Genomic DNA, 22,190 nt, shown 5'->3' with positions numbered 1-22,190 from the left:
AAAGAGATCGTAACTTAGCGTAATATTGGAATATCGATTCCTTTTAGGTAGTCTTATGAAGCTTCTTCCATTATGTCATAAGCTTGTGCATCATTCCCCAGCTGTCCATATGTTTCCTGTAGTAAACTCTCTAGATTTGGGTTGCAATTTCAAGTAATAGGTATCCACGAGGCAATATTTGATTCATGGAATGACATAATAAGAGTCATTTGAGATCCATTTATCTCTGTGAAAAACATGTGGTGGTAAGTTTGATAATGGTGTTCGTAATGTGTCCAACTTGAGTCCTCTTCCAGCAATAGTTGAGTAGGCAAATCGAGACAAAATCAAATAATGTGTTCCATCACATCTTACCATAAGAAGATGAAGAGTGGGGGTAATATTCAAAGCGTGGAGGCGATGAGTACCATCGGTGTTTACCATGCCAAAAAAAATGTCTGCAGTTCTTCAATCTTCACCGAAATGTCGCGGAATGGAATAGCCCGGACCACCCAAACAAATCTAGGGAGTTATAGGGTCCATATTGTAAGTAAAACCATTAAATTTTTTTTTTTTCCTTTTCTTTTAAAAGAGACCCTTAGATATATGAGAAATCACAAATAGACCCATGTATATATGCAAAATTGTAGATAGACCCCTAAAAATATGGATGATTACAAATTGAACCTTGTAAATATGGATATTACAAATAGTGCCCCGACACTATGGATAATTGCATATAGGCCCCTAGAAATCTGTGAATTGCCAAAGAGACCCCAGCGTATATACGAATTTACAATTAGACCCTAGTTTAGTTTGGTCCATAATTTTGGTTTTAATGGTTGTAAAGAGGGTTGTTCATTGGGTTCGGCTCATTAGGTCAATGGGGGCTAAATTGGGTCAATTAGATGGGGGTTTTTTAATAGGTGGGTTCAGATTGCTCGAGAGACAAAAGAACATGATGGAAGAGAGGCGATGGAAGAGGGAAGCGAGATGGGGTTTTTAAAGTTGGTTTGATCATTTGAGAGAGACAAACTAAAGTGATGGAAGAGGGAAGGCTCAGTTTGGGTGGCGGCGATAGGAAATCTCGGACGATAGAGGAGGCAATGGTGGTAGGTGGTGATGGTCTTTGGTTAATCACTAGTTGTAGCCGATGGAGGAGATGGTGGTCTTAATGGCTCTCCAGTTGTAGGCGGGGGGAAAAAAAGGTTACAAGTGGTTACTCTCTAATTGCAAATGATGGAGGCGATGGCGGTGCGATTTGCAGCAAGGTTCCTTCCTCCCTCCCCGCCTATTCTTCTCTCTTTCTCTTTTCTTCCCTAATCGAGCTTTGGCGGTCCGGGCTACGATGCCCGGGCCCACTGTTGGGTCTGTGTCAGGTCGTATAGATAAACTCGGTTGCGAGAAATGGGTGCTAGTGGTGGTGGCAAACTAGGATGGTAAGATAAGAAACGATCGTAGGTTGTGGGGTTGCCTTAGTGTAAGCTTGGTCGTTTGGGTGGCACGCCCGTTGGGGCCTATTGCTCGCTCCCCTCCCCGCGGCTCGTGCCCGGAGGTGTGTAATCGTTTGAGGAGCCCGCGGGCTGGGGTGGGGCTCAGCTAACCTTAGGAGAGTGGTGAGAAGGATATGTATGAGCTTAGGCCTTGTATCTCGGCGTGGCCTTGGGGGCAGGGGGAGCTGGCAGGAGGGTCCTATGTGCCGGCCCATTTAGTTGGGAAAGGCTTGTTGTTGTTGTTGTTGTTGTTGTATTGTTTCTGTTTGTTGGCAAAACAGCGTTGAATTGATCAATGTGATCTCAAGCCCTCTATTTATAATAAAGTAGAAAACTATTACATAAATACCCTTACTTAGGTAACAAAAAATAGAAAATTACACGAACAAAAACTCTAATAGAGTAGAACTCCTAATAGAACTCAACCAACAATATTTGTTTACCCAAAAAAAAAAAAAACCAACAATATTTCACCATGGAAAGACAAAAATAAGCTCACCTAATGTATGATATCGTAATTGTTAAATGAATGTAAAGAAAATCAATAAACAAGATTCAATTATACTTATTAAAAAATATATAAAAAAATAAAAAAAGGGAAGAAGAAGATTCAAGCTTTACCTTTCAAGATTTAGAATGTAAGTTGCATAAGTTAAGCACGATCTAGAATTTGAATAACATTTTGGCATCCAACTTAGAAAGTTAATCAAGGTTTGACAAGCTTCAAGTCCGATGCCATTAGTGTGTAAATCTCTCAATCCCTTTAGGCTTCCCATGGATGGCAAATTAGAAGGAAGAGAGTCCTGTCTTTCGCTTCTAGAGACACCATGTCCAACATCAGTGCCTTTAAGAACAAGCATTGATATTTCTTCTAGCATGTGCAAAACCTCTGGCCAACTAGGTAATGAACTAAAGTCAACACCCTTGGACAAAATATCCAAAAGTTGTGGTGCTATTGACTCCTCCAGTATATGGCAGAATCTTGATTTCAAATGCCTGCAGAGGAACTACAAGAAGATGATACAAGAATCACATTATGCAGTTCATAACAATCCCCGAAAGACAGTAAATAAGGAAAGAGAAGGGAGAGGGAGAAATAGAAGAGGGGTGATACATGGAAAAGGCGAGAAACCAATAAACTGGATAAGGATTGGCAGAAAGTAAGGTATCAAACTCTTCTCAGGGTTGGAACAAATGCAATTTCCATCCTCTTGAAGGAATGGTGCTGCGAATATTTACAGTCCACTTAAATAGCAGTCCCTGGGATTGCCATCATTGAAAACACCAGTCTTTTCAAAGCTAATTACTATTGGACCCTCCCACCTTATCAATAATATTAAAATACTAGCATGCAGAAGAAAAAAAATGTGACTTTTTCCTACAGTTTGTAGGAGTTACCAGGCAGGGAGGAACTGTACTGCATTAAGCACATGATATGCTCTTTGATTGCCAGCCAAGATTCCATAGATAGGATAACATGGCCATCCAATATCAAGCATGCCAAACAAAAACTAATCCATATGCAAACCAAAAAACAATGCGAAAGAACATAGAAGTAAAAAGTAACTTTACAATAAGTTCTTACCTTGTTCTCATAAAGAATAATGTCCCTGAAAAGTTCCAATGAGATCTGATGCACAGCTACTTTCCTTAGAATCTCGTTTTCATGACTTCCATTTATTTTTTGCTTGTTAATGTCCCCCAAGCCGCGTCTCATGCAATATAAGTAATCATAGAGCAGAAGGGACAGAAATTTTTTCAGCTCCTTCTTAGAAGCATGAGGACACCAAATATCACTATTTTGGCAGAGACTCCACCAAAGTGCAGTAGGCAACGACTTTTCATTAATAGAGCGACACACAGAAATCCCACGTTTCATTTGCATGAGCATCACATGCATCTTTAACCTTGAAAGTTGGATCTACAGTAACTGAGGTTTTCCGAGTAGCAATCGAAGGCAGGTATGCCATCATAAAGCTAGTAAGATCACATGCCTCTTTCTTAAGACTTGACATTTTCCTTTTCCACTGTTTCATTTTTTTACGATACAGACGTAACCCTGCATGGACCAACTTCATAGTCCTCTCCAGTGAGTATTCAGAAGCTTTTATCTGCCTATCCAAATCCACAATTCTCTGAAAAGCCATGGTATGAAATACATAGACAAGGGGTGGACATTCAGTGACATTGTGAAGAAGACAAATTTCCAAAACAGATTCTAATGTGGTCAAAAGAGAAGCTGATGGTTTGATAATCCAAGAAAAATAACCATCATCAACCCAGTCTGTCTTCTCCATCCAATCCTTTCCAGAGGCTGTAAACAAATCCCCTACTGTTGCTGATGCCTTTCTTGAAGAATCTGGGGGCATAAGGCTGATTGATTGCCTGTACAAGCTTCGGCAAGAAACATACAAACGAAAGAAGAACATTAAAATCCAGGCAGTAACTGTTCCTGTTGCAGTTAAATCGTTTTCGTGGCCAGGCATCTTATGACTGGAAAATCTTGTTCCTGTGACAGAAAAGAGGAAATTGCTGATACTATCATTCTGATCCCCAACCAGGAAACCTAAAGTTGGAGATATTTCATTCATCACATCCCTCACCGAGCTTCCAACAAGACAACTGTTACCTGCAGTTACAGTAGAAGAATCTAATACAATGGTGTACAACTCAGATAAAACTCTTCCTAGAAGTTCGGCTTTCAAATTTAGAACCAACATGCTATTACTTGGGGCATTAGATTTCCTGATTCTCCTTTGGAATCCCTCAAAGAAGCAGCTTTCATCCATTCTAACGATGATATGATATCTGTTTTCAAGATCCGAATGCATCCACTGGCTTGACCTTCTGGTATGGACTGGATAGCACTAGAAATAGCAAGCCTAAAATCTGGTGAGCATAATAATGTAGCCACTGACCTTATATAAGCTTCAGAGGGCAATGAAGATGCTGACGTGAATCTTGAATAACTCATTTGAACATTATCATCAGAAAATCCAAAATTCCTCACTGACTTGGACAGTGCAGAAATGGGGACATTTACCTATATTAATCAGAAACCATCAGTGATAAAAACCAGACAAAATATGTACAAAAATATGTTGAAGAAAACAGTTCGATCATAGAGCACACATGATTTTGCAGAGAGTCATCAAAAGTATTTTATTGCCCTAAAGACATAAATCCACACAATCTACTTTGCAGCTCCTACAGGGCCTAAATTCCTTTGGGACTTTAATTTCAACAATTAATTCCATTCATCCATACATCAGCATCCCAACTAACATTTCAAAGGAACTCATTATAGAATAAGTGTATGCTGCCAAAACTAATTGACCAAATATAGATAGTAAGGAATGCTCTAAACATCTCCCTAAAAACACAACTACATGATATCAGTATGAAGGAGACAAGTTATTAACTAAAACCTTCAACCTGATATAAAACCCCACCCCAAAAGGATCTTGCATGTGACCCACATACCAAAAAGATTAAGAAATACAAAAAAACCTTCAGTGCTGCAGAAACGAGGAAGAGTGTTGTATCTTCTCATCATTGAATCCCACTGGTGTTGGTTTCATGAAGAAATGAGATTTTGATCGGGATAAGTTTTCTTCATGGGCTTTCGAAGTAGCAACGACTTTCAAAAGAGTTCCAGGAATTATATGTACAAGACCCAGATTATATAAACATACAGAACTACAGATAGCCATGTTTAAAACCGGATTGAGTGTCTGGCCTTCTAGGACTGGTGATTGGAGTTCAAAGGTTAAACAATTAGGGCCATAGTCCAAACATCCAATATTTAATCTGTGGTGTAATCATAGACTTATAGTTATTCAGGTATCCAGCCTCCTTGGGAACCTTGCCAGCTTGTTAGTCTCTCTTGATTATGGCATGCAATAGTTGTCATGCCACCATGATAAGATAGGCATACTCAAACATCAAAGTATGCCTTACATGGTGACAATCTATACAGAAAATATTCCAACATGCTGGTGGTTAAGCTTAGGTACTTAGAGCTTTCGGTTCCAAGTTCAAACCCCCTAATAGTGTTTAACTACCAAAATATTTTCTTAAATGTGGCATAAATTCAGCACAACCCTGCAATGGGCCAACCATCCAGCTTGAAGGCACTTGTACAAAGTTGTTACAGCACCCTGCCAAAATTAAGCAGTGGTAGGTTCCTATAGCACCTAGGCAACTAAGGAATCCAAATGCCAACAGAGTAGATGTAAAATATGATATTCCATACCTTTAAGATGTAAATTTGAGAAGGGGCAAACATGTAAAATGAAATTCTACTTGTCTCCTTATCTCAACCTGTCTTGGGGATCCCGATCTCATCTCGACACCAAGCCCGCACCTTCTTCATTTATGGCCTGATTTTTGGCCGGAATCAATTTTGCCTTGATTGATTTCATTTCACCTTGTTCTTATGAAGTTATGATGCTTGTGATGTATTCTCGGAGGGCTGATGATGTTGTATTCTTATCTTGAGTCTTGACCTACTAATATGATGTACATTTTCACTTGATTTTCATTTATATCAATTAATATTGGGATAATTACTATTGGCCCCTTGTACTTTGATTTTATTACTACTGTATCCCCTGTACTTTTTAAAATTACAAATCCAACATTTAACTTTGTCTACAATTACTATTGCCCCCCTACCGTTAAGTTCCGTTAGTTTACTGATGATGTGGCATCTTTATATTTTCTCAAAAACCCCAAAATACCCTTATACTTATCTCTTTACTTATTTACCCTTTTGTCAAGTTACTGGTCTACCCTTAATTAATTGTGGAGAAAAAAATAACTATAATCCGTTTTATTCTAAAAAAAAAACACCAAATAAAGAAAGAATGATTGAATAAAACTCAAATAGAAACCAAAGAGGAAGGAAAATCGAATTCAACTCAAATTGGAAACCGAATATCACCTAAAATATTTTCAAAATAAATGAAGTTTAGTGAAGGTGGGAAACCAAATTGGATTTGGATTTTGCTCATTTCTTTAAATTCAAAATAAATGAAGTTTAGTGAAGGTGGGAAACCAAATCGGATTTGGATTTTGCTCATTTCTTTAAATTCAAAATAAATGATGCTTAGTGAAGGCGGGAAACCAAATCGGATTTTGATTTTTCCCATTTTTTTAATTCAAAATAAATGAAGTTCGAGTGATGGTGGGAAACCAAATCGGATTTGGATTTTGCCCATTTCATTAATTCAAAATAAATCAAGTTTAAGGTAAAATTGACATTTAATCTGGTTTTTATAAATGGGGTAGCATCGTCTTTTGATTTCTTAATTTTAATGAAGGGCAAATTAGACATTACATATTCAAACTTAACAGCTACTTAACACCGTTATAAGGAAGGGGCGCGTAGTAATTTTGTAAAGAACAAGGTTTTATTAGTAATAAAATCAAACTAAAGGGGGGCAACATGATAATTATCCCATTAATATTTCATGTTTTATAAGACTACATGTTCATTCCTTTAGCATTTCAATTTCAAACATAGGGTCAAGTTGGAACTCATGCACAAGCTTGTTTTTTGCAAATCTAAGGCCATCGGGGTGTATAGATGGCCCAAAATAGTCCAAAATACCACATTTCAGCCCAACTTTGACCCTTAAAAATCTCCTAAGATGGGCTCGAGTTCACGCAACTTGGTCCCCAATTTTTTTACCATATCTCAATCAAGATCTCGTGAGATCTCGCTTTCTGGCTGGCCGAGATCGGACTCAAGAGCGAGATTTCTTATCATGTTCAGCACAACCTTCTGCTAAGTCATGTTAAGCACCTGATCGAAGAGTTCATGAGAATACCGATCAATCACAAAGTTGGATAGAGATTCCACACAATTTTTTCATCACATGACTACTCATTGGAAGCCAAGTGATGTGAACTGGTTCTAGGACTACCCAAATAAGGCACGGGAGGTCACTAGTACCCCCATAGCCTTGCCGAAAACCCATGAAAATTCAGCCAGCATAGGGGCATTTTGGTCATTTTGGGTGGGCTTGGTCTAACCCAACTTGACTAATGTAGAACTAGAAACTACTAGGATTGCAGTCCTACTCTTAATCTGATAATTGAGTTAGTCTTTGATATTTATGAAAGAATCCCAGTCAAGTTAAAATTCCCAATTAGGCAAGAATTTCCTTAGTTGTATCACTTTACTGTAAGGAGCCTTGTCCTACTCTTTTTTGTAATTTGAATCATCCTAGGATGAGATGTGTGAGTCCTTAGTAGAGTGGGAGTCCCAAGTAAAGTAAAAGTCTCTCTTTGTTTTAGGTTTCTAAGTTGGAGTTTGTTAGGGCCCTAGGATGATGCCATGTGGAAGAGAGAGAATATTAGGGTTAGTTGAGGGGTAATAAATAGAGGGGAAATGGAAAAGAGAAGGCATGGAATGTGAGAGGAGAGTTTCTTGGGCTGCCGTAGGCTAAGGGGCACCACCGTGAGGTGTGGGGGTGGCTTGGCACCATTAAAACCAGTTCTATCTCGATCAATTTCTTGTATTTTTGTATTGATTTTCTGAAGGATTAGTAGGGTCTTATCAACTGGTATCAGAGCATTCACGATCCTAGGGAGGTGATGGCACTGCCTTCGTTTTCTAGTAAAGGAGAAGTTCAGAGATGGATACTAGAGGTTCTTCTGTTCTGCTGGGAGAACCAGATCAAGGAAGACCAATGGATGGGGATGGTGATCCAACATTTGGAAGGAGAGGCACTCAACTGGATCTATTGCAAGAACTGGATGGAATTTACTTGGACGAGCTTCATGGATGCTTTGCAACTAGACTTTGGTGATGGGAAGACCATCAGGCGCAACACTGAACTTCTAATACCAGAAGAGGTTGCAGAGCAAAAAAAATTAGTCGCCTGATGTGCTATGGCTAGGCTCAATTTTGGGCAGAATGAAGCTTTAAATGGAGGAAATATTGCAGCGGATTTAGAGGAGAGAAGGTTACCGAAGCACGATTTTGCAAAGACTAAATACCGAGTTCTCAGAAGAAATGCTGAGGTGAGGCATGATGCAAAGGAAGAAGGTAAAATCGATAGGATAGGGAGGTGACACGAGCTCCGACGAAACCTCCTTGGCTGCGAGAGGAAGCAGCAATTGAAGGGGTCGTTAGGTTCCCGATTGAACAACGGCGGAAGCCTTGTGCGATAGGGTTGTGAGAGTCTTTTATCGTATTAGATTCTCTCGTGAAATCTAAGGCGGACTCACTGGGATCTTCCACAGCTTGAGTGGTGGAAGAAGAATTACTATCGGCAGCAAAAACAAAAAGACAAAGAAGGGTGGAACATGAGTGTTTTGATCACAACTCTTGTTTGGGACGAAACGGTTCAAAATTGGGTCTGGGTGGACCGGCGGTTCCGTTCCAAGTGTGGGTCAAATACATGAGGTCCTTAGGCTGGTTGGAGACTTTGTTCCAATATATTAAGATAATGGAATGGGCTTTAAAAGACCCAACTAAAGCCCAAATTTTGAAGACATTGGATCTGAGTCATGAAAGTGAGGCTCGCAGATGGGCTCTACAGTGGATTAATTGGCCCAGCCCAAGCTTGGCTCAGAAATTAGACAACCTGAATGCAATACCTAAGGGCCAGAGGTGTTTCCGGAAGGCTACTGTTCATCCTTCTTCAACCTCCAACCCCACGATTGAGCAGCGAGACTCCAAACCACTATGAATGACAAGGAGCATCTGCCGGAGAAGGCCACAGTTGGGCGCTACCACGACGATTTCTTCCTGCTTCCAATGACAAGCGCAGAGGCGTGACTCGTTGCAGCATCAATTGAGTGGATTTCAGCCACCAACGCGATGCAGATATGAGCCTTGGTGGGGTCATTCTCTGTACTGCAGGCATAATTGATCGATTCAGCGAAAATAAGGTCTTCTACAATTCCTTTTGCCAACTTCTAATTATTGAATTTGGTTATGGTCTTGCCTTAAGTGGAAATCGAGCATTACTTGCAGCCGTTGAGTGGAACTTCAATTTCGAACCTATAAAGAAGATTGGGGTGATCACATCACCTCGTCTGCTGAAAATCCTCGACTCCTATCTTAATGTGAGACTCAGTGCAGCAGGTGTTGGTTCTATATGGATGCTCAAGTTTTGCCCATCAGCTGATTTCGGGGCTTTCCTTCATACTGCTTGGACTTTTGTGGTCACTACATCAATTGGATTCCAAGGAGGGTTATTCTTAAAAATACTGAGCTAGCATTGTGTGGCAAACATGTATAGACTAATTTTTCCTTCACCCTGAGGACAAGGTGAATTTCCAGGGGCCGGTAGCGTTAGTGCCCTAGGATGATGCCATGTGGAGGAGAGAGAATATTAGGGTTAGTTGAGGAGTAATAAATAGAGGGGAAATTGAATAGAGAAGGCATGGAATGTGAGAGGAGAGTTTCTTGGGCAGCCGTAGGCTGAGGTGCACCATCGTGAGGTGTGGGGGTGACTAGCACCATTAAAACTAGTTCTATCTGGTCAATTTCTTGTATTTTTGTATTGATTTTCTGAGGGATTAGTAGGGTCCTATCAGAGTCCTATCTTAAAAGGGATTCCTTCTTAACTGAGAAGTCCTTATGTGTTCGCACTTTTAATTACTTAGGAGTCCTAATTTGCTTTTCAATTTGAGTCCAAGTAGAAGTCCTAGTTTGAGTCACCCTCTAATGTTGAGTCCTATTATTAGTCCATTCATGGAAGGCTATAAATGTAGCCCCTTACTTGTAAAGAGGAGAGATTTGGATTATTGAATAAATTGAGGATTGAAGGTTAATATTGGAGTCGTGGGTTTCCTGAGGAAGGAAGCCTGCACCTGCCATGAAGTTCTAATTGCTGCTGTTATTCGAGTGCTTCAACCTCCCTTTCTCTCCTTCAAGTTCAACTAAACTCTCACCCAGCCCCAACTTTCTCCTTTATGTAACCAGGGTCAGTAAGCATAGGTCACTGATGAATACATTATGTGTGAAATCTTAGAGCATAAAGAATACATTCTACGCACTCGAATGGAGCTACCTCGGGGTTTTTGTTGTTATTTGCAAGTTAAAAAAAAAATGGAGCTTAGAGATATTCGGATTATTGGGTGGATTCATGCAAATTTACACGTAGAGTGGTCTCAGTTTATTATCACAATTGTGAAGAGGGCTCAATTCTAAGCATGATGGGTCGAAAGTGGACTGAAATGCAAGTCTAGGCCGAGATCAAATCATTCCAAGGAGATTATTTACGATCAAGGGCTTAGATCTTTTTTATTTTACTTTTTGGAGAAGAAAGAAATTCCACTGTATACATGGGTCCCACAAAGCAATTAAAGACTGAGCTTCTCTCTCCTTATAGGAGCTAATCACTTGCCTATTTTCCCATATTATCCCAAGATTTTGTGAAAGTTTTTATTTTATTTTATTCTAATTAACTATATCATAGTATATTATAGTTTTCTTTCTTTCCTAAATTCTTTCTCTCTCTCTCTTCCCACCTCCCATTTTCTTCATTAATATCTTTTTTTTTTTTTCCTTTTCTCTCAAAACAGTTTTTCTCAAAACAGTCTCACTCACTCACTCTCTCACACGTTCCTTGCCCCCTCTCTTTTATTATTTTAGGTTCCAATTGTTAGACTTAATGTTTAGGATTCAAATTTACATGTAATCTCTTTTAATGCAATTAGTTTCTTTTAGTTTTTTACTTTTTTTTTCTTTTTTTTTTTTAATATTTATGCAAGTATAATAATATTTATGCAAGTGTAACCATTAGTTTTGATCAATGCAAGTTGAAGTTTCTTCAAAGTTTAGCAATTTTATATTTGGTTTAGAACAGATCTGGTTGTTAGGGTCAATAGAATTATTATCAATCAAGTTTTTTCTTATTATTCAAGATTTCAATGCAAATAAGTAGAGCCTTCATCAATACCCTTCTCCCCCCCCCCCCCCCAAAAAAAAACCCCTCCAATTCCTGCTTCTGTCTACCCTTTCTATTCCTAACTTAGGACTTTACTTACAACACTTTATTATCGCTTCCCTTCCCCCATGGGTCCTTGATCAAAGATGCTTACATTTATTTATTGTAATTTTATTGTTAGTTCTTTTCTGCAATTTTAATTTTATATCCCTTCCCCAGATTAGTGAATTAAGGGGATCTAAGCTGCAGCCACGGGTCCACGATCAAACGCATCTTAGTCACACTCCCCTTCCCTCTATCCTGAGTTGAAACTCGGATAACTTCCCTTTTTAATATTATTTTTTCTATCTATTATGATCAATTTTATTATTGTATTTATTTAATTATTCATTTTTTTTTATTATAATGAATGGTTAGGTTGTATTAACTTTTATCCAATTTCAAGTTTCGTTACATACATGTTTTAGGATCAATAGTTTAGTTTAATTAATTAAGAAAACTCCCTCTCAATCTCATATTACATTGAGAGATTGAAAAACTAAGTGGTATATCTCCCTAAGTTCGACCCCTTAGCTACACAATACCATGCTCTTGCATTTGCTATTTTAATTTCACAAATAGGCACTTCAAACTTTGAACCCAAAACAGCCCCCAGAATATACAGCACTTAGGCTGGCCGAATCAGGCCAGGGGTATTGTGGTCATTTCACCACCTCTTTTGGAGCCCCAGGAGTGCTAGTTAGGTGCAAAATGCTGTTAGGAGTCTACATCTATTTTTTTACTTTAAAATTCGGCTTTGTTTTGGTCAAGGTATTGAAGAGTCCTATTGACGACAGAATGTTTCCTTCTAATTTCAGACCCAACTCTAATCTGGCCAAACCCTAAATCCCACCCATTAACCCTAGACCTACCCTACACCTAGATCTTAGAGTTGGGACACAATTCAGGCCTTGCTGCACTGATCCTAAAAATTGTGTTTTGAGTGAAGTTTAGCTGCTGTTCATTGATATTCAAACCTGGAAAGCAAGGAATCAAAACCTAATTGACCCATTGAGACTATATTAAGAAGATTAATTGCTGTCTACGTATTTCAAACCTGAAACAGAAGGGTTACAAGTCCTAAACTGCTATTGTCCTTTGAGATTTGACCCCAAACAGCAAGGAATTGAACCCTAAATCGCCTGTTTCTTTCTCAGAAAAGATCCTCCTACTGGCCCTGTAATCCAGGGTTACATCTCCTTTTTCTTCTCTTTCACAACCCCCAAAGCCTAACCCTAGGTCACCCATCTCCTCTCCTACATCCCGATCCCAACCTGGCCTAACCATCCCTTAACCTCTAGAAAGGCTGAATCCATTCTTCTTCCCCTAAACCCTAATCCCAACATCCTTTTTTATTTTTCCTGAATTTTTCCGGAATTTTCAGAGTTCCCAAAAGACCAAAAATTCAAGGTCAAATCTACAGCAATATAACAATTAGATCTGGACCAAACTTTAGGACCTCATCCCCCAACATTCGTGACTTTCCCTCTCAGTTTCAGCCCAATGTGACCAACCAAACTGATCTGAACCTACTCCACGGCCCTGCCAGCAACCCAGGGAATTTCAGCCAACATAGGTGCATTTTGGTCATTCCAACCCAATTTGATCTAGCCCAAATCAGAATTTTGTTAGGACTCCAAGTCTATTTTTATTTTGTTATTTGAGTCATAGTCCTTGTTAAGTTAAGAAAGAGTCAAAGTCTAGTTAGACGTCCTATTTAGAGAAGGATTCCTTTTGTTGGATCCAGTATGTTAGTAGGATCCCAAATCTATTCATGTGAACCACATTCTAGGGTTTGATTGATCAAGGAAAAACTCTAGATCTAGGTCCACCCAAAGGATCCTCTTCAAGAGAATCAGCAGTCCTATAGGTTTTGTAGTCCCCTACGGTTGCAATGCAATTGGCTGGTTTAGTGGTTCTAGGATTTAGATAAGAGTTATGTCAGATTCGGCTAGGGTTTTGCTAAACCAAGTTGGAAACCCTGCTGCCTTAATATTTTCAGAATTAGATATTCAAGTTCAGGCTTTGGAATTTAGGGTTTTGATTGGAATTAGGATTTCTAGGGTTTGGATGTAGCCTAGGGTTAGGTCGAGTGTTCAAGGAGTGGTGGGGATGCTAACTCTAAAAGGGTTTAGGATTTGCTTATTGGGTTAATGAGTTTTAGGGTTTTTGAAGTTCTAGGGGTAGGGTTTCCCAAAAATAAAGGTAAGTTGCAGGAAATTCTAGGGTTTAGGAGGAAGGGAAGGGACTGAAACCTAGGATCAAATGCAGGGTTAGGGAAGGGGATTATAATCTCCTAATAGGGTTGGGTATTGGTTAGGGAAGTCAAGGGTTTACGATAGGTTTTCCTGGGTTACAGAATTCTGCAAATTCCAGAAGTCCCACAAGCTATAATGGTGAGAAAAGAAGAAGAAAAGAGAAGGACGGATTGGGTTTGATGTCTAGGGTTAGGGGAGGGAGGGGGAAGGGAGTTGAAGCTTAGCGATGGGGAGGGGTTTTAAGGCTGCTGCAGGGTCAGGGGAGGGGTGGGTAATGACCTACAATGGGGAAGGAGGGTCCGGAATTGCAGACTGCCGTTGGGAAGGGAAGGGGAGGGCTGCGGATGAAAGACGAGAAGAGGGAATGGGGATGGATGGGTGAGCAGGTCTGGTACTTAGAGAATGAAGTTGGAAGCTGGAATTGAGAATTTTGTGCAAAAACTTCTATTCTTAAAGCTTCCACATGCCCCCTCTAGGGAACCCACGACTCCATTAGCTTCCTTCAACTCTCAGTCAATTTTATTAATTATTAAAACTGCTAATTACAATATTATGAGACCTTTCTATAGCCTTTATAAGGAAACATATAGGACTCTAACTTGCAAGACAACTCAAACTGAAACGCATGATTGATTAAGGACTTTTACTCACACATGGAACCTTCATATCTCACTCTAGAAGAATCCAAATTGAACTCTAAGAGTAGATATGGAATCCCTGAAAGACGTAGGACAAAACTAAAGGACTCCTTCACAATATAGGAATCCTATCCTAACAAAGACTCTTGAATAACTTAACAAATCTGGAATCAATTTCAAAAAAAAAAAATAGAACTAGGGCCCCCACAAACATAGACCCAACCAAAAAATAGAAAAATTACCAAAATACCCCCAGGATGGCCGAAATTTCTTTGGTTGCTGGTAGGGCCACAAGATACTGGTAAACTCCACGGGTCCTCTTTGGGCAGTCCTGGAGCTGGTTCACATCATCTAGTCTTATTTTTTTAATTTGCTTTAGTTTGGAGAAGTTATTGACGAGTCCCAATTAGAAACAAATTCTATCTAGTACAGCCTCAAACAGAGCTGATTGGAAGGCAAGAATCCATGTAGCCTTCCCTATTTTGTTGGGATAAGGCTTATCGTTGTTGTTTTGTTGACGTCGTTGCTGTTCTTACAACCCACTCTTTTTACGAGGAGTTTAGATCTACTCTTGTTCTGTAATTTGGACCAACCTAGGAGAAGTCATGACAGGGTCCTTGTTAAAGTGAGTATCCCAAGTCTAGTTAGAATCCGAGTGATGTAGACCCAATTTTAGGGTTAGGGTTTCTTGGAAGAGCTCCCTAAAATTTAGGTTAGCCCAGAATCTTTCAACCAAACCAGCAGATGAGTCTCAAAAGCTAATAGGTATTCTAAGATAACCTGGAAACCAAAGGGAAGCGTTATGGAAGATTGGACAGATGTTAGGGTTTTACTAAATCCACATGGGATGAATAGGGAAGCTAAAAGTTATCCTAAAATTACTGGGATTGAAATGAGTAAGTTAGGGTTTTAATAAGCTCCTATGGGATGATTTGAGATGCCCCAAAATTAATATGGGAATTCTCAATTAACAAAAATCTAATGGGTTGGGATAATTGGGAAAAAGGGTGAAAGTAGGGTTTTGGGAATGGATCTGAGGTAATCCTCCTTGGATCCTTTCCTTTCTTTCCTCTTTCTTTTCTTTTCTTTTCTTTCTTTTTTTCTTTCTTCTGTTTTCTTTGTTGCTACAAGTCAGTAAAGGGAGAGAGAGGGAGCCGAGAGGGAGCCGAGAGAGAAAGAGAGGGGCGGGGGTTGCCACAAGGTTTATGGAAAGTGGGGGAGGGTCTATGTGTGTTGCAAGGGATGGGGGAAGGGATCTAAGGGGCTGGCACGGATAGGGGAAGGGTTCTTGGGGGCTGCAATGGGGGGTGGCCTCCTAGGGTTTTGTGGAAGAGAGAGAAGAGAAGGAGGCGGGCAGCAATGGGTTTGGGATGAAGGGGAAGGGGCTGGGGTGTGTACTTGGAGAAACTGCAGGAGATGTAAGAAAGCTGCTGGTTCTTGAAGATGAATGCTGCACTTGATTGCAAGAAGCTAAGAAGCCGTGCCCTCACAAGAAGGCCACAACCTATTTTCCCACAAGAGTTCTTCAATTCTTTATTCAATGCAGATTGTCTTTACAATGAAAAGAATAGCTTATTTAAAGCCTTACATCAAGAAAGAAAGAATCTAACTCTAACTGGGAAAATTGACTTAGACTCAGCTAAGACATGGAAACTAACTCAACTAGAGTTTCCATCATACATTAGGTTACCCTTTACAAATGAATAGCAACCACATAAAATGAAAGAACTTGACTTAAAATAAAAGACCTAATTATCCATAAAGAGACCTACTTAAAAGAAAGACTCCTTATGACACAAGAATTCAACCACTAACTCAATCTAAGACTTCAAGATATGATTGGACTAAGAAAATTAAAACCAAAACACTGAAATAAATCAGTAGCTAATTAGGGCTGGAAGACCAAATTGCCCCTTTAAGAGGTTCGGCCAGCCCTAGGTGAGCCACCTAGGTGGGACCTTGGGGCCCACACCAGGGTTTTGACCAGGGGGAGGACCTTGTTCACATCATCAAGTTTGAGTCACCTTCTAAGTTTGAGTCCTAGTGTGAATTCATTCATGTAAATTACAAATAAAGCCTCTGTAACTCGTAACCAGGGTTTCAGCCAAGGAGAAGGCCTTCTTCACATCACCAAGTTTGAGTCCTGGTGTGAATTCATTCAAGTAGTTACAAATGAAGCCTCTCCAAATTGTAAATGAATAGCTTGATAATTGAATAAAATTTGAGATTTGAAGGCGCAAGGTTTGGAGTCATCAGTTCCCTATTGAGGGGAACTTATGACTGTTGTTGTGTGAGACTTCTGAAGATTTTAAATTTCTTCAAGCTCCCATTCCCCCTCCCCCCTTCAAGTAAGTACAAACATAACCCCATCCCAACCCATACTGCTCTCCTTCCTCTCTCACCCGCAGCCTTCTATTCCCCTTCCACTTGCCTACAACATCAAAACCCCCACCCCCCCACCCCCAAAAAAAACAAAAAAAAACCAACCTACTCCCCATCACAGGCCTCCATCCCCACAGCATCCCCTCACCTCCCTATATCCTTTTTTCACTTCCCAGAAATTTTTTGGAATTTTTGAACTTTTTTAAAGACCTAAAATTCAAGGTCAGATGACTCAGATCTATGGCAATCTAACCATTAGATCTGTCCCAAACTTTAAGAACCCCATCCCCCCACAAGCCTCCATCCCCCTTCCCCTAACCCTGTGGCAGCATCCCCTCACCTCCCTATATCCCTTTTTCACTTTCCAGAATTTTTTTGGAATTTTCAAACTTCTCTCAAGACCTAAAATTCAAGGCCAGATCTATGGCAATCTAACCATTAGAATTGTCCCAGTCTCCCAGACTTTAAGAACCTCACCCCCCCCCCCAACCCTAATGACCTTCCCTCTCAATGTCAGCCCTATCGAACCAACCCAACCCTAATTCCTTTGCTGCCATTATTCCCAAAACCCTAGAAACCTTAACCTTCTTTCACCTAGATCTTTCAACCCTTCACCCAAATCATATTTCCTTTTAGGATCATCATCTCCTGCCCCCTGTTAAGTACCCAAATAGAGTGACTCAACAATGGAAGAACAACACAAAGAAGTAATAATAATAACGAACTTGGATTAAATGCTGACACAGAACATAGCCTACGACCAGCAGCAGGAATACCTACGGCTACCCAAGAGCAATCGCCCTTTCCCTTATTTCTCTACCTTCCCCCTATTAATAGTAATTACTTGCCTACAATATCCCTCCATAGAATCTCCCCAAATCTAATAGAATCATCTCAAATCTCAACCTATAAGGCAATCTGAATGCAATCTGATCTCAATCTGAATCGCAAGATCTTTTAAGGCAATCTGAATGCAATCCGATCTCAATCTGAATCGCAAGATCTCACAACCATTTCCTTCCCAATCTGAATGCAATCTGAATCCGGAGAATCTGAATCTGGAGATCTTTTCTTGATTGCGCGGATCCCCTTGCCACGCTTACGAGTGTAGACTCGTGACACAAGGGGCTTATCACCTCCCCCCCCTCTTCCTTCGATCCTAACCATAGCCCTAGTCATCTCCCTAGAAACCCTAGTTCCTATCAAACCCTAGATTCAAAACCCTAAATTTAAATGTTCAGTTTTGAAATTAAATTTACAGCAAGGATTCAGATTGGATTTCAGCCTACCCTAATGTCTAGGCTTACCCAAACCTAGCCTTTGTGTCTTCACCTAGCCTTTGTGTCTTCCTCACCCTAGAACCCTATTTTCAGCCCCAACTCTACAACTGCAGATCACCAAACCTTAGTTTTACTACTGGTCCACTTGACTACAATCCTGAGGGTGAACCCTACATTAAGGGCTTGCATCAATCACTAAACCCTAGATCATTGGTTCACATCACAACCCCTAGTCTAAACCCTAATTCTTTTGCTGCCCTAAATTCCCAAAACACTAGAAACCCTAGCCTTTTTTCACTTAGATCTTTCACCCTTCAACCAAACCCAGTTCCTTTTAGAATTGTCATTACCTACCCCTCCTTTACCTTCGGCCTTATCCCTAGCCCTAGCCATACCCTGGAAACCCTAAGTTCAAACAAACCCAAATTTTCCAAAACCCTGACTTGGAAATTCAAATATGAAATTAAATTACAGCAAGGATCCGATTTGAATTTCCTTAAACCCTGGCCTCCAGCCAATACCTGAACCTTGTTTAGCCTATTCCCAACCCTAGAATCAATCAAAAGTAGCTCTACCGCACAACCACATGTGTAAAACCCTAAAATTTACCGCTGGTTCACTGAATTGATCCTGAATATAAACCCTAGTTTTGGGGTTTACATCACTGAGAGGTAAATGAGATGGATGGTGACCTTACTAAGAAAAGAAGGGGGTGCTTGTACCTACTATGTGACGGGTGGGTCTCCAATCCGTTTGTCATTTTAAGGGTACTACATCCTCTGGTGCAGTATCTTTTGACTCTGGCTGCCTATTAGGGACCTCCAACAAAACAGTTGTACTTTTCTAATTCTTTATACTCTTCAATAAACAGGCAACCCATGTGAGAAAGAAAAGAAAGAAAAAAAAGAGATAATTCATACAAATAGAGAGATCCTAAAGCAAGAGACAACTTCAAACAAGGAAACCAGCGTGAAATCAATTGCAGCAAGGATCAACACAGTAAGGATGAATAAACTGAATATCACTATAACTTTTGTTGCTTTCTTTATTTTTTGAACATGTATAGAAAATAAGAATATAACAAAGGGATAAGAAGAAAAAGAAAGGGCGATAGGAATAGTAGGCCATCTCAGCCTTTGGCCTCTCACCTGCAGCTATCTCAGCTGTCAAAAACAAATCTTTCTCAGACAGAAATAGAAATTCCATTAACCAAGTCTTTTTCCCATGTACAGTTGATGAGGTGGTTCACTGTTCAATGTGGAGAAGCCGGGGCCAATGACAAACTAAAGATGCCTATCTATAGCTCAAGCCCCAAGCTTACAAAAAATAGAAACTTAACAAAATAAAAAGAAATCCAAAAAAGAGAACCAATTTCTTCACATGTACAGATTTATAGAAGTTGACAAGTAAATTATGAATCCAATCAGAAAGCATTCTGCTAACCTGGCGCAAATCACTGTAAATATCGATCAACCGGCATCCAAGGTGCATAATTTCTGAAGTTAAAGCCTTCCCACCCACTGTATCACTTTGGGACCATTCAGTAGCCAAGAATGAGAGCATCATATGCCACAACTTTACCAAATCGTTCTCAACAACCTTGTATTCAATTTCCAGGAGTAAGCATACAGCAGCAATAAGCTCCGTGGCTATTGAAGGTAGCATCTCCTTGTACCTTCCCTCACCTCTCTTCAGTTCCGACAACCAGAGTAGATGTATTTTCGCAATTGTATCATAGACCGACTTCAAGAAATTAATATGTGCTCCCTCAGTTGTATCTTCAGTCTGTACATATATTTTTTCCAGCATAAAGCTGGAAAGTATCTTATTAGTACATTTAAGGCTGCAATGAATATCCAACAACGGTGGCTCTTCTTCCAGATGACTTTCAGAATACCTTTTAATATACCTTTCAATATCATGCAGAAAATATTCCATAAACTGTGCAAATAGATCAAACAGGGTTTTACATGTATCCATGTCCAACCTACTTGAAAAATATGCCTTTTTTGAGACTACATCATTGTGCCTAGCAGAGATATCCAACATGGAACTAGTATTGACACCTCCAAAGTGTTCTGTTATCATTGTCCCTTTCATCTTCTTGGAACCTTCAGACAGCACAGAAGCTTGCTTTTGCTTCCTTATTCTGATAACAAACAAGCGAAAAAGCTCTCCAACACCACCTAGTACTGAAACCTTTTTCTCACCTATGATTTTTTCTAGTTTCTGGAAGAAAAGCCTGTGATAGCTTTTAATAACCATCTCTGTATCCTTCCTTTTCCTATTATGACACCTTAAATATTTTTCTGTAGTGCCTGTGGTTAGAAAACCATCAACATGGGCTGGATGGAATAGCCCATTGAGCAAGATATCCTCGGCAATCCTCAATAACTTTCCCGTGAATGCAAAACTAGCTCCATTTGTATGAAGATACAACACATTCAACAAACTCAAAACCGGCTCTAGAAGCCTGTCCACCATCACAGGAAAGACATTTTTTGGACTTGGGTGAACCCTCAAAAGATCAGCGAAGGGCTCAAGCAACAGACATGACAAGCGCAGTAAAAGTGAGGCTTTGCCAAAAGCTAATTTATAAGAGAAAATCTTATGAACTAGATCAAGCACCAACGTAACCATCAGAGCCCACAAGTCCATGTTCGCATTGAACACTCTGCTAAGCGAAGAGAACAACAAAGGAACACAATCCGCCACAACAGTGTAAAGCTCAAACTTTTCACCAGTAAGAACCAGTTCTTCTCCATGCTCTAGCACATTATCTGCTGTTGATAATGCATCTATTACAATGCAAGAGATTGCAAGCAAAAGATTCGGAGAAAAGCTCAGAGAAACGTTCTTATTCGTAGACACATCCAAGCAGAATTTAAAAACAACCCAGCATCTAAAGTCACAAGCCTCACTGAACCCAGACTGAGGCTTCTTTCCTTCGACAACGATTCTCTTGAACAAGGATTGGATCCAATCATTGAGGAACATAACTAAGCGAGAGTCGCTCACTATTTCAACAACTTCATTGGTATCATCTCCCTGATTACCGACTTTTGAGTTAACGAATTGGAACGCGAGTTCTATTTTCCTACATAGAATTAAGACCTAATCATCAAAAAAATTGCACCAACTGTACTTAAACATACCAGAAAATTATGAATTGAGGTGAGTGAACTGACCTTTGAAGATCATATTCTTTGCTCTGGAGAGATAAAACCAAGTCTAAATTTGTCCATCGTCCTCCTCGAAGTTTCTGGCTCGTTTCTTCTCCTTTCTCGTGTATATTCTCCTCTCCTTCTCCTTCTCCTGCTTTATCCTCAGTAAAATGGATACGCGAAGACTTTCTTTCTCCTTCCTTCTCTTCATATTCTCTATGCTTTCTCTTCTTCTTTTTACGTTTCTCTTCAGATTCAACTCTGCCGCCCACCATCTTTTGTGTATCACACAACATACAAAGCTTTCCGCCAATTTGCAGAAACTTGAACGACACCAGACCCTACAGCTTCCTTTTCCGCTCTCTCCTGCTTTCTCCTTCACCTTTATACAGGAAAGACTAGCAAAATGGGTGTCACGAACGAGTTTGAATTATCGCTAACTTCAGGGATTGCTGCTGGCATTCATGACTACAATGTAAATGAGTACTGACACTCCTCGAGATTCAGTACTTTGAGTTTCTTTATTGGAACCTCGATAAGGTGTCGAAGAATTGTGTGGGTTTTAGATGGAGTGGGATGTAGTAGAGTTTGCAGACTGGAAACAGGGCTGGCGAGGCAGGGAGCGAAGGGGACTAGGGATTGTGGGGATCGCACGGTTGCGCGGCGACGATGGAGGGAAGTGGTTCATAGCGGAGTTTTGATGGTTGCAGAAGTTATGGGAGACGGGAGGCTGATTTTGCGAGAAGAAGAAGAACCACTATTGTTCGGTGACGGAGGAGAAGAGAGGAGACGGCAGAGAGGGCTTAGAGAAGGTGGAGTAAACAAACCATATTTCAATGTTTGGAAAATTTTAACCCTAGGATTAGTATAGGAGACATGTCTGTGATCTAAGGGTAAACAGGCCACATAAGTAAACGTCAGCATCTCACATTCCCATCTAGAAACTCACACTGTTCTCGATTCTTGTCCCCAGGTAGGGTAGGGGTGTCAAAACCTAACCCGAACCGTTGAAACCAGACCAAATCGGCCCGTTATAACCCGAACTG

The 22,190-nt window shown here is 40.2% G+C and overlaps 2 protein-coding genes across 2 annotated transcripts; both read right to left on the bottom strand.

The window, feature by feature from the left end:
- Nucleotides 1–2,093: 2,093 nt before the first annotated feature.
- LOC149011426 (uncharacterized) lies at nt 2,094–3,372 on the bottom strand (the record flags this gene model as incomplete). Its single annotated transcript, XM_089163656.1, is given in 2 exon segments — nt 2,094–2,479; nt 3,058–3,372. Coding segments are annotated over 2 exon segments (701 nt in total), but the record flags the coding sequence as incomplete, so codon positions are not given.
- Nucleotides 3,373–3,380: 8 nt separating this feature from the next.
- On the bottom strand, nt 3,381–21,956 carry LOC149011425 (uncharacterized). The gene is made up of 3 exons (XM_089163657.1): nt 21,169–21,956; nt 19,424–21,077; nt 3,381–4,515 (listed from the first exon to the last, which is right to left on the bottom strand). Exons 1-3 carry the CDS (start codon nt 21,438–21,440, stop codon nt 4,180–4,182), a joined length of 2,262 nt encoding a protein of 753 aa, XP_089019783.1. The 5' UTR covers nt 21,441–21,956; the 3' UTR covers nt 3,381–4,179.
- Nucleotides 21,957–22,190: the final 234 nt, after the last annotated feature.

The sequence above is a fragment of the Hakea prostrata genome, chromosome 7 (assembly GCF_041222555.1).
Source record: "Hakea prostrata isolate BN-2017 chromosome 7, UWA_Hpros_2, whole genome shotgun sequence".
NCBI lineage: Eukaryota > Viridiplantae > Streptophyta > Magnoliopsida > Proteales > Proteaceae > Hakea > Hakea prostrata.
This window is presented reverse-complemented; position numbering and strand designations above follow the sequence as displayed.

Coding starts and splice junctions, on each gene's coding strand:
- LOC149011425 (XM_089163657.1), bottom strand. CDS start 21,440: ATGTTGTGTGATACACAAAAGATGGTGGGCGGCAGAGTTGAATCTGAA. Junction 21,078..21,168: donor AAAGAATATGATCTTCAAAG/GTCAGTTCACTC, acceptor AATTCTATGTAG/GAAAATAGAACTCGCGTTCC. Junction 4,516..19,423: donor TTTACAGTGATTTGCGCCAG/GTTAGCAGAATG, acceptor TGATTAATATAG/GTAAATGTCCCCATTTCTGC.